Source organism: Cynocephalus volans, chromosome 15 (assembly GCF_027409185.1).
Source record: "Cynocephalus volans isolate mCynVol1 chromosome 15, mCynVol1.pri, whole genome shotgun sequence".
NCBI lineage: Eukaryota > Metazoa > Chordata > Mammalia > Dermoptera > Cynocephalidae > Cynocephalus > Cynocephalus volans.
In genome coordinates this window covers 94,542,050-94,558,774 of record NC_084474.1, presented here as the reverse complement: position 1 = coordinate 94,558,774, position 16,725 = coordinate 94,542,050, and the positions used below count along the sequence as shown (strand labels likewise).

At 58.5% G+C, this 16,725-nt stretch overlaps 1 protein-coding gene across 10 annotated transcripts in view; it reads left to right on the top strand.

Annotated features, from left to right (window-relative positions):
* Nucleotides 1-16,725, top strand: part of TSNARE1 (t-SNARE domain containing 1) — a 180,791-nt gene that overhangs the window by 105,003 nt on the left and 59,063 nt on the right. For 5 of the 10 annotated variants that reach the window (XM_063079523.1, XM_063079522.1, XM_063079527.1 and 2 more), the window contains one exon: nucleotides 9,644-9,716. The exons of 2 other annotated variants lie outside the window; for them this stretch is intronic. In XM_063079523.1, the coding sequence (XP_062935593.1) occupies nucleotides 9,644-9,716 (73 nt within the window). Of the gene's footprint in view, nucleotides 1-3,129; nucleotides 3,273-9,643; nucleotides 9,717-15,888; nucleotides 15,934-16,725 lie in introns of those variants that run through there. 3 more of the 10 variants (XM_063079521.1, XM_063079517.1, XM_063079526.1) reach the window with 2 other exon arrangements.

The following is a 16,725-nucleotide window of genomic DNA, read 5'->3' as shown; positions in this document are numbered from 1 at the left end:
CAGTTCATTCTGCCAACTGGTTAAGGAAGGAAAGAATTAAGCATTTATCTAGACTTTTCTTAGGATACCCAGATGGTTGATGAATGGAAGAAACTTAAAAAAAAAAAAATTATAGGATTAGAAAAATCACTAATGAAATAGTGGATTTAGGCAATGAATGATTGTCAGTGGCTGCTGGAAGCCATCAACACGTGCCATTTGCCTAAATCTCAAACAGTGGGACAACAATTTCATAAATTGTATATATCCTTTAAAGAACTATTATGTGGCCGTTAAAAATAGATGGGTGAGATGGACAGACGAGGCAAAATACTGGTAGGAACTTTACAGTGGATAAAGCAGGCTGGCAGCCTCTGAACCCACTGGTCAATTTTAACATCACACCACGACAACCAGATAGTCTGAGTCCTTTGATGTCACATAAGAGGAAGCCTGTCATCCCCAGTGAAGTTTTGTTGCTGTATTACTTCATTTTCTGTTGCTTATAACGGAATACCCGGAACCTGGTAGTGTATGAAAAGAGGTTTATTTCTTACAGTTTTGGAGGCTAAGAAGGTCAGGGTCTAAGGAATGCATCTGGTGAGGGCCTTCTTCTGGGTGGGAGCTCTACCGGGTCCTGTGGTGACCAGGGTCCCACATGGTGAGAATGGCAAGAGCTCCTTGGGGGCTCCTTAATGTATGGTCCTGGGGGCTTCTTAACTTGGAGAATCAAGGAGAGCTGTGGTCCAACCACCAGGAACTCAGACTCATATCCCCATGTACTGTGTGCTGGGTGAGGGGGCAGGTGGGTCCTTGGTGAAGCACCCTTGGTGACATTGCACACTTCTGTGGTGGTCCAGGGTGGCAGGTCCACACTTTGGCCATCAGCCTGGTGAAGATATATGTTCCGCCCCAGTTGGTCTTGGGTGGGGTGGGAACCTGCTCCCCAGGCTCTGGAGGGGCCCATGGTGGCTCTGAAGCTACTGGAGCTAGGAGTTGATGCTTAGGGTGTTGTGGGGTTTATGTGGTGTCCGCGGGTCCCCACTGTGGTGTGATGGGGGCTCAGACAGCCTTCCTTCTGTCTGTCTCATGTCTACTCTCTTCCCAGCCCCTCCCCCACTGATGACCATGACCTTCTCATTTCACCAGATAAACGAGCCCCCAGGGTCCCTGTGCCCACTTTCTCTCCAGTGGCTGTGGGTGAGCCATGTCCACCCAAACCCAGCCTTGGCTCCTGCTGGTGCCCACTGGGCCTGCCTCAGGACTCTTGTGCCCTCGCTTCCTCCCTCTTCCCCGATTCTGCCCATCAGCAGACACATCACTGTCACTCCCATCTTAACAAGCTCCTGTCAGAAAGGATACCACCTCGGCCCTCCAGCCAGGGCGGTGGTCCTCAGGGCTTCTCTTGGGCACCTCTTCCCAGGGTGGCCCCCGGTTGCTACTCGATGCAGTGTCCCATGTCTTCCTCATCCCTGTTGATGCATCAGCAGCCTTCAACAGAGCCGACTGTCCTCAAAGCACTCTTTCCCTTGGCTTCCAGGACTCTACATGACTGAGGCTCCTTGGGTGGATCAACAGGGTGCCACTTTTGTCCCCTTCTCCTCTCACTCCCTGGTGGTCTCAGTCGGTCTCATGTCTTTACATACCAGCAGGTGCCTCCCAAATGTCCACCTGCTGGCCTCCAGCCCCCGTGTCCAGCCGCCCACCTGATAGTTCGGGCACTTCTGTCTGCTCTGCCAGCAGTTCCCCCATCTCGGTTCCCTCCGTGAGTACCCCAACTTCCCTATCTCCCTCACAGCCACGTCCAAGTGTGTCTGGAAGCTGCCACCGCATCACTCCTCCCCTGATCTTGTCTCAGCCTCCTCATGGAACTTCCTGCTTCTCCTCAGCCTCTTCCATTGGGTCAGTCTTAGCACCGTGTCCTGTGTGATTCTGTGAGATGGGACCCAGTCATGTCACCCTTCTGCTCAGAACTCTGCTGTGGCTCCCCACTCACACTGAGAAAAAACCAGATCCCTTTCAGGGGCCCAAGAGCTGCTCAGGTTCCCTCTTGCTGCTCAACAAACCACCCAAAACTCAGTGGCGTTAAGCAGCTACCATGCTGCAGTGCTCGTGGGTTGTAGTCAGGAATTTGGGCAGGGCTCAGTGGGGGTGCTTGTCTCTGCTCATGTGTCAGAGGCCTCGGTGGGGAGGGCTTGAATGGCTGATGGGGACTTGGACAGCTGGATGCCGAAGTCACCTGGAGACTTCTTTGCCCTGAGTCTGGTACCTGGCCTAGGGTGACTTGCGGGCTGGTCTCAGCGGGGATTGCTGCGTGGCCCCTTCTCATAGCTTGGCTTCTTCATAACGTGGCCGCCCGTGGTGCTCAGACCTCTCATTGTGGCTGCTTAGGGCTCCGAGGGCATTCAGCAAGGCAGAAGCTGCACAGTCTTCTGTGGTGCAGTTTGTAGAGCACACGGGTCACTTCCCTTGTACTGGGTCGGTTCAGCAGTCAAAACCCACCCAGGTTCAAGGGGAGAGAACATAGATCCCATCACCAGTGACAGGAGTGTCAGAGAATCCAAGTCCATGTTTTAAAAACACGGAGACCTCACATAATCTGATGCCTGTTCTGGTTACTGTGGTTACGAAGTATTTTACCTCCAAATTTAGGGGTGTAAACTAGTTTTGCACTCACAGATTCCACAGGTCAGGAATTCCAACAGGGCAAAGCTGAGACCCTTGGCTTCCTCTGCCCCGTGGAGCCTGGAGAGCCGGGGGTGGGACCACGTCAAGGCCCGTTCTCTCCTGTGCCTCAGGCGGACGTGGCTGCTGGCTAAAACTGAGCTGGGGCCCTCTTGGCCACAGCTCCGCATGTGGCCTGGCTTTCTCACAACAAGGTGGCTGGGTTTCAGAGGAGAGGGTCTTGACAGACAGCCAGAGGGAGGCCGAACCGCAGTCTGACCTCGCCACAGAGACCATCCACGCAGCGCTGCTTCCTCCACATTCTGTTGGTCCAGACCCAAGAGGTGGGGATGATGGCGGGTCAGTGTCACTTTGTAGGAAGAGCTTGTGGGGTGGGGCATACATTGGTGTGGTGGTCTTTAGGAGTCCCCGTGATCTTGTCACGAACTGGCCCCTCCTCACACCCAGCCGCCTGCCTCCTCACAGATCCTGGGACATGCCTGACGTGCCTCTGCTCCTGAACTTGCCCTCAGCCCAGAGCCTTGCTCCCCCGACACTCGAGCTGCTCAGTCCCTTTGACCTGCAGTGCTACTGTCTACGATTTCAGTCTCTCCTATACTTTGTCTAAGAACGGTTTAATTTCCTTGTTATCTCCCTGCAGCAGAATGTAAGCCCCATGGAGGCAGGGATTTTTGTCTGTTTTAATCATGGCTATACTCCCAGCACCTCAAAGGCTGCCGACAGTATATGGGCACCTAGTGACTATTTGTGGAATGAACAAATGGGCAGGTGGGTGAAGAGGTGGAGGAATGGGTGAGTGGGTGGATGGATGTGTGGGTGGACAGGTGGAGGAGTGGGTGGGTGGATGGGTGATGGGTAGGTGGATGGATAGGTGGTGGGTGGGTGTATGGATATGTGGGTCGTGGGTGGAGGGGTAGGTGTGTGGATGGACAGGTGGGTGGGGTGGAGGGATGCGTAACTGTGTGCTGGGACCCTGGGGAACACGTGTTAGTGTGGGACTCTGCTGCTGTTGTTTGCACGCACTTCTCGGCCCACACAGAAGCTCTGTGAGAGTGAGCTCACATGTTCTGATTTTGTCAAAGATGAAGCAGAGGCTGAGAGCAGTCATATCACTGCCCAGGTCGCACAGCTCGTGTGTGGCAGGGCTGGGATTCGAGCCCAGGATGCCTGACTCCAGAACGGAGCTGTCTTACCTGCGATGTTCTGACAGCTGTCTCTCAGCCTCTTTCTCAGATAAAGACTAAGGGATGTCACCAGGGTCACCCCACAAGGTAGTGGCAGAGCTCTAGAGTCAGGAGTGGAGTCAGCCCATGAAGCCCACCTCCCACAGGAACCAGTAACTTTACTCCTGAGTGAAGCATGCCTTTCCTATCCGGAAGGCGACAGACAGTGATCTGTCTCCCTGGGCTGGTGAGGTTAAGTGCGATGGAACCTGCCCCTCAGCTTGCTGCCAGTGTGTAGCAGGCTCGCTGGGGCACTGGCCCAGCCAGATGAGCTGGAACAGAGTCAAAGGGCTGATCCCAGCTGGGTCTGCACACTGGCCTGGGCTGCTGTGTCTGTGCTGGGTTTCCCTCACCAAGCCCATCTGACCTGCTGGAGTTCCTGAGTGTGTGTCACCTGACCCAGGTGCAGCACCGAGAGCATACCAGCTGCTCCGTTGCCATGGCTACCTGGCAGTCCTGGGAGGGAGGAGGTTGAGTTACAGAGGAAACCCAGGAAGGGCTCCCAGCCTCCAGGCAGAGCCCGCTGCCCTCCGCTGTAGTCAGCACTGCCCTGCCTGGATGCGGGCCTGTGATTGATCTGGCTAATAGCTGACTATAAATAAGCAGATAGACAAATAAATACATTTTGGCTATTCCATTAACTGGAACAGGCGTCTTTGTGGGTGGATGGTTGCCAAGATCCTGATCATAAGGCGATTGCATGATGGAGGGAACGCAGTGCTGTTTGTTTCTTGTTCTGAAAAGTGAGAGGAACACTCCCCGCCCCCCGAGGTTTTTTTATGTCCTGTGCAAGGTGGTGGTTCCACAGTGCCAGTAAAAGAAGAGAGAGAAGATTCTGTGAGAGCTTTTAATGAGTTCCAGTTTTAGAAGCAATCAGAAAAATAATTGCATGATTTAAACATTTACTGAGTTAAGGTGTTTTTCTGTCTCTCCCTCGCTCTCCCGCTCTCTGGCTGCCCACACCAGGCACGCGGCTCCCAGCACCTGTACCCTCGAGTGCAGCTGTTGGGGCTTCTGGATGCCCCTGGGGGGCTTCGTCCTGGGACATCCCCAGGATCCAGGCAGGGGTGTGTCTGGGCTCACAGCTCCCAGGGCCGGCCACACCTTCCTCAGGCCTAGCCTTGACCTCGCTCACTGAAGGACTGAGGACTGGATTTTAGCTTGGAACTTGAGTCCCACCCAGCTTCCTGCTGGGATCCAATCTCTGGCATATCCTCCAGGTGTGCCTGGGAGTCGGACCTGCCTGCTCTGGATGGCCTCTGCCAGGAGCTGAGGCCTGCCTAGGTGCCCACTGCCCAGGTGACCACACAGTGACTGGAGGGACATGCTCCCCTCTGTGCTCCCCGCTCAACAGCCCACTCTCCGGGCCCATCATCAAGGTCTGCTCCCCACCATTGGTGACAGCCCAGCTCCAGGTCCCAGCACCACTGCACCTACCCAGTTCTACAGCAGCTCCATATTCATGTCCATCCTTCCTCCCTCCACCTGTTCTGCAGCCTGGTGTTGGGTGCTTCGCAGGGGTGTCTCATGCATCCCAAAGCGAAGTTTCTGTGCCTGTGAGTGATGGTGGAAGAAGAGGTGCAGAGGCTGGGTGTGCCTCGGCTTCCCTACTCTTTCCCTATTCTTTCCCTACTCTTTCCCTGGCAGCTCTTGTGCAGAGGGCTCAGGTGCTGCCAGGTGGGACCAGCCCATTCTTCAGTATCCAGGGCCACAGGGCAGTCTTCAGGGCAAGGGTACACCTAGCCCTGATCCTTCCTGCAGGCCTGAGACTGTGCAGCCGGTATGGCTGATGTGGCTATGATCTGAGGTTCTGGGGCCTCCTGTGCTCTGAGCAGCTCCTCTTTGGTTTGTTCGGTGAGATCACACAGGAGGCCACCACAGGAGAGGTGGTGGCCAGGAGAGGTGGTGGCTGCCAGGAGAGGTGGTGGTGGCCTCAGTGGGGGATCAGGGAGGAGTTGCAGCCCCAGGCTTACCCCACCCCATGCTCACAGTCCTGTCTGTTCCACGTGGAGAGTGCCCGCTGAGGACATGGTCCAGGACAGCCTACCCAGGGTCTGTGGAGGAAGGCAGTTTTCTGCAGTGAGCCATGGGAGCCATTTTCCAGAAAAGAGGGTCGGGTATTCCAGAACCATGAGTGTTTGCCAGGAGCCCAGGGCTCAGGTAAAACAAGCCTGCACGTTCGTTCAGCTTTGGTTCCCCCTTTTGTTCAAGATGAGTGGTGTTCGCCTGTCAGCGAGCGTGGTGGGGGAATCATGGGTCTGAGTGGGATAGGGCAGGGCCTCAGAGACGACCTGGGGACCAGGGGCTGGCCTTGCTGCACCAGTACTGACCTGACTGCTGAGAGGTGTGCCCGGTTGGCGGGGGGAGTGCCAAGCATCTTAAAAAGAGGGAAGCCTAAATTGAGGAAGGGAAGGCTCGTGTAGAAGCTTACATTCAATTCCAAGAGGCCAGGGCACGAAACTCTCAGCGTGCGGCCCCAATAGCTGGGTTTCCTGAAGGTGAGATTTCACGGCCCTTGGGCAGTGCAGTCCTGGTCACCTTTCATGTAAGGGACAGCCTGTGCGCAATGTTCCCTCACTGTGCCGAGGGCTCTGGGAGTCTTGGTGTATCCCCAGCACAAGCTGGCACAAATTAACATTCTGTGTATCTCAGCTCATGTCAGGGGAGGGTTGTCGCTGTTCCTGTCGCTTCTCTGTGCTGAGCTCCGCCAGGTGTGGACAGGAGCCCCCGGCAGTGGCCCCAGCCCGGAGACCCTGTTTCCCCAGCCCCAGCTCCTCTGTCATACTGTGAACAGAGCCTGCCTGCAGTCCCTCCAGATGTTGCTGGTGTGGTTGGCTGGGACGGCAGGGCCCCCTTCAGCCCACGATGGACAGTGGGTGGCCAGGCCAGTAAGAGCAGCCACCCTTGGCCACAGCACTGATTACAAAAACATCCTGCTCAGGAGGAAAAAGCCAGGCCCTTTTCCCAGTTCCAGGCGGAGAAAGCCGTTTGTAAAGCTGTTCGGCAGCCACAGCGAGAGGGTTTGCAGTGAATTAGAAAATTGCCTTGGCCACTACATTTCCAGGGGTGTCTCCCCTGAAGCCTGGAACGTAAGCCATGCGTGCCCTGTTGGCATGTCAGAGACTTTGCCTGACTTGGGGATACCATGTCCTATCCTGGCTGTCCCAGGTTATTGGAGTCGATGCTGCTGTAAGTGAGGAACACCCAGTACAGTAGCCATGAGCTACTGTAGCTACGGAGACGCAACCAGAGCACCGAGGCCGGGCTGCAGGGTCACAGCTGTCCCTGCTTCCATTCCACCCAACAGTCTGTGGTCCCCAGGGTTCCCTCAGGGGCACTGGGCTCGTGGCCCTGCTCAGCTATACCTCTTCCTCCCCCTAACTTCCCTGTCCTCTCTTGCCAAGCCTGTGTCCCTTTAGGCTGGACAGGGGCTTGGAGCCATGCCTCCCGTCAGGGACATGGCAGCACCTTGTCGGCTGTGGCCCTCAGCTGCTCCTGCTCATAGGAAGGGGATACAGCACACCAGAAAGCTCACCCACGCAGGTGGCTGCACCACGGATATCCCAGAGGGAGGCCTGCTGTCTCTGGGCACTAAACGGGTCCTAGGTCCCACATCCTGGAGGGAGGCCCACTGTCCCTGGGTACTGACCAGCTTTGGTGGTAGGTAGAGACCAGGGTTCGGGTCAGCCTTAACTTGGGTTTGGATGCTGGCTCCAACATTTCTAGCTGTGTGTCCTTGGGCAAGTCACTTATACTCTCTGTGACTCAGTTTCCCTGCCTGCCCTGTCTGTAAGGTAGGGTAGTGACGGGTGAGTTACACACAGTGTGGGGAGATGAGTGAGTTGCTAACTGTGAAACCCTTAGGAAGGTCCCTATAAGCCCTGAGTGCACGTGTAGCCAAGGCCAGGCTCAGGGTATGCTGGGCTGGGGCTTGCTCAGTGGCCAGGATCAGGGCTGGTGCGTGGTGGGGCCAGTGCCTGGCCTATGACAAGCTGGGCCAACAGCCCGAGTCTGGAGAAGGGAACATTCTACCGCGGCTGGCTGAGCAGGAGCCTTTGGCTCATGACTGTGACATCTCCATCTTAGGGTCAAACCTAAGCTTGGCCTCCTTGGCCTCCGACCTCACTCCCAGAGAAGGTGCCGGTGACAGGAGACCAGAACCCAACCCAGGCTGAGGCCAGCCAGCACCCACCTTTCCATCTGCTGCTGCCCCTGCCACAGCACCACAGGCACACTGGGGCCCAGACCCTCAGACCCCATGCCCATCACCAGTTTCCTAGCCGTGGGCCTGATTCCCACAGAGTGGCCGCCGGCCCTGCTTCGTGTTCGAGCCCAGTGGCTGAACTGCAGTTGATAGTACGTGTTGGTTCAAGATCATACTAATTGCTTCATTTCCCAGAACACTCCTAAAAAGAAAATGAATTTCCCTGCGATATTTTGCAGTGGGGTGAAATGACCCTGGCAGAAATCAATCCCAGCTCTGGAATGAGCTGCAGAGTGGGTGAGCATGCTGGGGCAGGGGTCATGGCCACCCCTCCCTGCCCGTCTCAGCAGGCAGAAAGGAACTTTAACCCAGCCCTGTGCCAGGCACCGTGCGACACTCAACACCGCTGGGTGCCTGTGCAGGAGGGGTGGGCTTGCTCAGATGATAAGTGAGCAAACCTGGCTCAGGTGAACCAGTTTGCCCAGGGCCATGCAGGGCGACAGGAAAGGAGTGGGCTCCCAGACAGTGGGCACAGGAACGAGTCTAACTCTTCCCCTTTCCGAGAGGTCTGGGAGGTCACAGCAGGACCTCTCGAGCCTATCAGATGGGTGCTGGGACCTCCCTCATAGGCGGTACCAGGTATGCGGTGGTGTGTGCCGTGCCCTTGGCACAGCCCAGCTGCATGGTCCAAGAGCGGTGTGGCCACATCTTTCACCATCATAGCCACCTGCTGGTCGAAAGGAGTTAGAAAGTTGGATAGCGTGGAGGACGCAAGAGGCCAGCGGGACATGTCAAGGTAGAGGGCACCCCCAAGTTCTCCTGGCCCAGGTATCCATTCCTTTCTCTGTTAACTAGCTTTCTGGAGCTCTACTCAGTCCTTGAATAACAACAGGAGTACCAACCACCCACCTATCCATCCACCCACCCTTCCACCCATCCACCCACCCATCCATCTGTCCCACTCCTTCATCATTTGCTGAGCAGCACCTGTGTGCTAGCCCGTGCTCAGTGCACATGCACGGAGAGGGAAAGGTAGAGCCCACTGTCCTGGATCTCCCAGGCGAGTGGGGATGGGGTGTTTGTAGGAGTAGCGGCAGCCCTGTGAGGGTGCAGACAGAGTGTTCTCCTCTGGACAGTCTCTGTCTTCCTGTAGTTGGGCGTCCAGTACTGTGTTGGGGACACTTTGTCCTACACTAGACTGCAAGTCTTTGGGGACAGACTCTGGGGTCTCTGTACCCACTGGAGGAGCTCACAGCCCCTGGGATACTTGGAGAGTGTGGGGTTTGACTTCTAAGTCCGTGGGAGTAGCATTCAGATCCTTGCTCTGTGTCTGAATTGTGGGGTGAGCTTAGGTTCATCCCTGGCCCTTTCTGGGCTCTGGCCGTTCCTTCTCTAACACAAAGTGGACAGACCAGCTGGCCACTAGGTACTCTGTGGTTCTGTTTCTGTAGGTGCCACTCATGCTGGCTGTGGGCTTGCCCAGCACTCGCTGGTGCCTTTGATTTCTGCACCTGCAGCCTCTGCTCCTAACATGGCTCTCTTGCTTCCACAGAGTGACTTGCTGGACGTGAATCAGATCATCAAGGACTTGGCCTCCATGGTGTCGGAGCAAGGAGATGCTGTCGGTGGGTACCCACCCCACACTCAGGCCACCTGCTGACCAGCACCCCAGCCACCCCCCCCCCCACTTCCCAGGTGTGGGTGGAGCTGCCTCTGAGATCAGCAAGGCCCAGGACAGGAACCAGTCTGAGCGTCTGCTTCCCTCTCTCCCTACCTCCTGGAGGCTGGGGCAGCGGGGGCTCGTGTGAGGTGGTGGCCCTCCCATTCTGCTCACTGAGAGAGTCCCTGGCCTCCATGCCCCCCACCCTGGGCCTTATACCTGCCCGAGGACTCCCCGGAGTGAGGACCAGCTTTTCTGAAAGGGAGGAGGGGTTGCAGCTACAGCGGGGGTCCCAGTGAGAGTGCTGGGGACGTGGAGCCTGGAGCTCCTTGGAGTCTGGTTCTATCACTGGTGTTCCAAGCCTTGGCCGCACCACTAGGAAACTGGCGTGGCAGTGTGGAGAGGGGGTGTGGGGACAATGTTGGGGAGCATGCACGCGTGGCCAGGGCGTGGTGTCCTGAAGGCCACCCTACCCCCAGAGACAAGGCTGGCTCCACAAACTAGGACAGCTCCTTGACCACCATGAAGGCACCTCCAACCCCTCAGCCCTGCTCTCCTTTCTCTGAGGAAGTAAAAGAGCCAAGGGTCACAGGTGGCCCCGCGACTGCCACTAATCCTAGATGGGAACCTGCTCCTAGGGCCCAGAGTCAGTTCATACCCTAGTGTGGGGGCTCAGTGACAGGGAAAAGCTGGTGGGGTCCTGGGGACGTGGCGGGGTGTGGGGACAGGAGTTCTCATGTCCCTGAGAAGCCCTGGCTGCCACTGCCAGAGGGCACCAGGCTAGGCCTTGGCTCCAAGAGGTCAGGATGCAGGGGCCAAGTGTGGAGCCAGGGAGGCTGGGGCTCATCTCATGGCGTCCTCACCACAGCGAGGGAGGGGACTCTGACAGATGGGACATAGGCCAGGGCAGCCAGGCGACCCCTGCCCAGGCCCACCTGCCTGGCTCACCTCGGTCACCCAGTACTGGGATTGGGGAGAAGGGGCGGTCACCTGTGGGCTTCCCTAGAGAGGTCCTCTCCACCCTGCCCCAGGGCCCAAAAGCTCTGGCCCCCCTAGGAGCTGGCCACCTGTATTTTGATGTTGAGGAGAAAGATATTCTTAAAAGTCTCCTGTCTTTATGGGAATTCCTGCCTGACCAGTTATGTCCGAAGCATGCTGAGAATGAAGCAGGGGCAGTGCTGATCACTGGGCTCTCAAAACGTTTCCCTTTGAGGCCCTGGAGCCCTGGGCTGCTCCCTCCTGCTGGAGGCCGGCCGACAGCTGAGCTCTGCCACCTCTCCAGGCCGGGCCCTCTCAGCCCTGCCTGAGCCGGCCCCAACTCCACGTGCTCAGAGCCCAGGGAGAGTCAGGGATGCTGGTGTCCTCGCCCAGAGTGGTCACACGGCGGCCCTGGCCTGTCTGCACCCCTGCTGTGTTTCATGTTCCCTCCCGTACGAGCTCACGGTTCTCCGGCCAGGTCTCTGGTCTCCTCAGCTGAGGGCGAGTGAGGCTGTTCCCAGTGTCCAGAAGCCCTTGGCCAAAGTGGTCAGCTGCCTGCAAGGACCCACAGGCCTCTGCCCCCTACTCACTGCCTCTCCATTCCTTGGCTGGGGAGGACTTCCCGCCTCTAGCTCTGAGGACTGTGCGTGCTGAGACCCGCGGGCAGCCTGCACCCTTCTCTCTGGTTCTGTGCTGCATCCCTGGGAGAAGTGACCGGGAGGCTGGAGTTGGGAGGCTGGGCCAGAGGCTGCCATGTCCCTCCCCATGTTTTTCCCTGGGGCCCTATTGGGCCAGGCTTGTGCCTCGGTCCCCTCAGAACCTGGGCTTCCAACAGGGGCCTGCTCTGTGGCCCTGGACAGCACACACTGGGCTGCCCACCTCCCCCCTCATGGCCTCTTCTCCGCAGGACCTGCCCTGTTTCCTTGTCCTCCCTCGCCCCCTCCATGTGGTGGCTGCAGCCCTGCCCAACTCTGGCCCGCTGTCGTAGGCTGGGACATGCAGTGTGCAGACTGGTTTGTCCACTCCAGGTGTCCACCTGGTCCTGATGGCAGACTGGTTGGAATGGGCCATCCTCTGGGTGGCGAGGGACCTCCAGGCCAGCAGTTCAGGGAAGGGAGTGGTTGTGGGGGAAGGGGCAGACCAGGGCTGCAGGCAAGAGGCTCAGCAACCCTGACAGCAGGACCCGGACGCAGTGGGTGCAGGCCACTTCTGTACAGGCACTGCTGCACACTGGCCCAGGGCCCACAGTGACCCGGGGCTGCGGGCCTGGTGGCGCTTCCCCATGGCCTCTGCCCACCGCTCAGCCTCTGGTGCCTTTCTAGGGTCCAGCAGCAGCAAGGCCATGTGCCGGCGGAGCTCCAGCCCTGAGCCGGCCGTGGCGGCCCTGCTGCCGGGTGCTGGGCCGGGCTCCACACCCCTGCGGCCAGGTCCCCACTCCCGCACCAAGACGCGCAAGCCCAACTTCAGCCCCCAGGAGACGGCGGTGCTGGTGCAGAGGGTGACGCGCCACTACCCACTGCTGTTCGGGGTGCTGCGGGGCACACCTGCCCGGAAACACCGTGTGTGGAGCAGGATCCTGCAGGCAGTGAATGCGCTGGGCTACTGCCGCCGCGACCTGGGTGACCTCAAGCACAAGTGGAGGGACCTGCGTGGTGCCGTGCGCAAGAAACTGGCGGAGGGTGGCCCGGCCCCCGGCCTCATCCTCACGCCCATCGAGCGCATGGTGGCCGAGACCTTCTCAGCCCTGGCCCCGCAAGGCAAGGGCCAGGCCGAGCCCCTGCCAAGTAAGTGGGCTCCTCCTGATTGACCGCCCTTCCTGGCCTGGCCTGCCCTGCCCCAGGGTGCCCCAGCCTCCCACACTGGCTGTCTGCCTGTGCACAGTGCCTGAGAGAGACACCCTTCACAGGAGAGCTAGAGGCCCACGGGGCAGCCCATCACCCTCCTGGCCCTACCATGCTTCTAGATGGGGAAACTAAGGCTTGGGGCCAGGGAGGGACCTGCCCATCTTGGGAGTAGAGGAGCTGAGGTGCAAAACTGGGTTCATCCTGGCTCTGAGCTTGGGGCCTATCCTGGGTTGCCCAGCCATGGCATAGGACAGCCAGGAGGCCTCCAGAGACCCTAAGGACCCTCACATTAATCACAGGAGCTGGAATCTCTCACAAGCTTAGGCCTCAGACACCCTGGCAAGTGATACCACACCCTCTACCACCATCATCACAGGGAGGTTGACCCTACCTCAGGTGCCACCTCGAGCCATAGCCACAGTGGTGTGTGGGCAGGACCCTGTTCCCACCTGGGTGTCTAGATGGGATGCTGGGGCCCTGTTTCCACATCACTAGAGAGATGAGGACCATGATGGTGAGGAACCAGTGCCTGGGCGAGGTGCAGAGACTGGGGACAGAGCCCTCTGAGGCTGCGGCCCTGGTCCAGGCAGTGGGAGGACCGCAGCCGAGGCAGTCTGCGAGGCTCCCATCCTGGACTCTGTCGTTCACGTCTGATAACTGGAGGCCCATTTTCCCCAGGCCATAGCCTGTGCTTATGACACTGAGCTCAGGGCACCATGATCACTGGGCCACCAGGCTTTTAAAACTATCAAGTCTCAGCAGAGAGGTGAGTCCATTTCCCTGTGCAGGGCAGCCAGGCCTGGCTGGCTGCAGGATTTGAAGATGTGACGGTGTCTGGGAGGAAGGAGGACTTCCCTCTCCCTCCCTTGTCCTCCCACTTCCCCAGCCCTGGAGCGGAAGGTGCCTGGGTGCAGCTGCTGTGGCAGCGCAAGGCCACACAGCAAGTAGGAGGGAGCCTGGGCCAGACCCTGACTCCAGCCACTGGTCCCTGCCACTGCCTCTAGGTACCAGGAGATGACCTAGGGATTCACTGGCTGTTGTAGAATTTTGACAGAGCCAGGGAAGAACCCTGGCCCCAGTTCAGCTCTGCTCCCTGCCCCACCCCATGCCTTCCTCTTGGCATGTGGGGGTGGGAGCAGGGGTGACCCTGCCCTCCCCTGCAGGCCTGTCTCCCAGGACTCACTCCGAAGCCCCAGACCCACTGCTCTCTGGGGGCTCTCGGCCTCCTAGGACATGCTGCCCCCTTCTGAGCCATGGTTACTGCAGGGCCTCCCACTGCCAGTAGTTTCTGTGCTTGGCTGGGCCTCTCCTGCAGCCCACAGCCACCTCAGGCTCCTGCTGCCACTGCCTCCTCTAGCACTGACTCCTCCAGTGCCGCCTCCTCCTGCTGCCACTCCTCCTCCTCGACGCCTGTTTGTCCTCGAAGCTGAGACCCTGCACTTCTCTCTTCTCTGGAAACTACTGGAAGGACTTTGGGGATGAAGCCCCTGGACAGGACCAGTTGCAGAGTGGACAGCAGGACCTAGCCTCCTGGGGACAAGCAGGGGCCGGCTTCAAATGCCCCAGCAGGCAGCCATTGTGGAACATCGAGCCCTACAGCACCGTTAGCTGCTCCTGCTCTGCCAGGACACATGGACACAGAGCAAGCCTGGGCTGGGTGGGAGATGTGTATGGACCTGGGACACTGCTGAGCCTGTGGCTGGCCTCAGGCAGTGGGCCTGGGCAATGGATGTGGGCCAGTGGCTTGAGGATGGGGTGGGGCTGGAGGACCTGTGGGTACTGCCTGTCAGGCCTGGGGAGGCTAGGGGCACCGCTGAAACCACCCCCCAGATGGCCTCATGCCTTCTCCTACAGGCAGAGTCCTGCAGCCCATGGTTCTGTGGGCAGAGGTCCTGGCTTTGGGGTACTTCAGGGCAAGGGTGGACATTCTGTGTGGGGACTGAGAAGGGGCTGGCAGTGGGTGGCTCTGGTGTGCCCTGGGTGCTAGGTCCCTTCTTATAAGTCCCCAGCCCTGTAGGGGCAGCAGGAACTCAGTTGTACTCTCCCCTGGGGGGAAGGCCCAGCCCAGACTTCTCTGACCCCCTGGTAGATCAACCCCCAGGATCCTATGGCTGTGGGCTCACCTCTGTCTTGGGAGCCCAACTAACTGGCCCCTTGGTGCTGTGAACGTCTCATGGGCGTGGCCTGGCACACTGCTGATGGCCACTGATATTTGTTGAATGACTTCATGAGAGTGTTTGGGATGGGGACAGGCTTCCCCCTGTGGGAACTGAGGCAAGGAGCCAGGACATGGCTGCAAAGCCCGATGATGGGTGGGGGACATCACAGCTGGGCGCAGGGGTCCCTGAAGACGGAGTTGACAGTGCCCAGGTGTCTCCTTTGGGGGCCTGGTGCCCCGAGGCTGCTGAGCAGGCACATTCCCTTGAGGCGTGCCTCCTGCCCTCTGCGTGACTCTGGGGATGGGGGCCGAGCCAAAGGCAAACTCTGGCATCCGGAGGCCTGGCCCAGTGTTTGGGTGTCCCAGAGAGTCCCAGAGCCAGAGGTCTTCTAAGGCAGCTCACACCAAGCAGTTCCCAGTGCCGGGAAAAGGGGTGGGTGCCCAGAGGTCAGTGGCCCTGCAGATCTGCAACCCCACAGACCTGGAGTCTTCCAGACAAAGTGAAGGCACTGGGCCTGGGGCTGAATAGCCTTCAGAGTGCCGCCTGGTCACCTCCCCACACAGCTGCTGGGGAGCACCCTCATTCTTCCCACCCAGCTCTGAGCATGCATGGGCAGGAGTCTGCCTTCCCACCTGGCAGTCCAGAGCTCAGGTGGAGGCTTCTGGCCATGGAGTGGGGCATCAGGTTGTATGATGTCCCAGGACAGGACTGTGTGGATTTGGGGATGCTGTGCCGGCAAAGCACACCCGCAGGCCTGCTTGTGGCCCGCAGCCTGTGTGTGGAGCCCCCAGAACACCTGGAGCTTCAGTCTCTGCTCAGAGGTGGGCCTTGTTTGCAGGTAGCATGTTACAGTCAGGGTTGGGGCTCAGAGTGTCCTGGGGATCAGGGTTTGGCGTAGAGTAGGATCGGGCTTCGTCGAAGTCCAAGGACAGAGTCCAGTCCTTGGAAAGATATGGGATGGAGCTAGAGCACCCCTTTCTCTTACTTGTGTAGCAGGCTGCAGCCTGCACCCACAGGACATAGTTCTCTGTGTCCTTTTTCTGCCAGTGACCTCACACCAGGCCGTGGCCTGGTTAAGAGCAAATCCTGCTGGGTTGGAGGTGCCGCTGTGCCCAGGCACAGCACCCTGTGGTTATGACAGCCTTCTCTGTCCCAGGGCTTGGGCTTCCTGAGGCTCGGATCAGCTCATCATTGTGGCCAGGTATGCACTACAGATGTACGATTTGAATTTAGGTATTTCTGCTTCTCATATTCTTATCATAATGCCTGATTTTGGAAGCATGCATTCTCCCTGATGTCTCCATTTCCTTGAAGAATTAACAGCGTTGACCCATGTTTGCGTCTGAGTGGCCTCTGGTCTGTGCCGAGTGGGGATAGCCTCTGGTCTGTGCCGAGTCGGGGTGGTCACTTGTCTGTGCCGAGTCGGGGTGGCCTCTGGCCTGTGCCGAGTGGGGCTGGCTGCTGGACTGTGCTGAGAGGGGATAGCCGCTAGGACTATGGCGAGTGGGAGTGGCCACTGGACTGTGCTGAGTGGGGGTGGTCGCTGTTCTATGCCGAGAACCGAGGTGCATATTCTTCTCCTTAGGTAGAGAAGGAAGCCAGGTCACCCGCCTGGATTCATACACAGCTCCTGCTGTGGCTAAGCGCCCAGGTCTTAACTGCCTACGGCCCACGTGCCCCTGAACTGGCTGTGCCCTCTTGGTGCACATTTCCTGTGGTGCAGTCTTTTGCTGCTGGCATGTTTGTGTGGAATCTTCTGGTTTCCCGGGGCTGCTTTAAGGTGCCTATAGTCTGCCCCTGAGTCTCATCTGGGTGGCTTCTGTGAGCCCTGCTGGTGGCATCTCCGGGCTTCACTGACACACCCATTGGCCCTGCTTGTCCCCAAGTCGCTGGTCCCCATCCAGCCCCATGCTGTGGCTTGAATTGGCTGGCCAGAACCCAGGTGCCACAGGTCAGTGCACACTGGAGCCCTGTGTTCACAGACCCAGTCTTG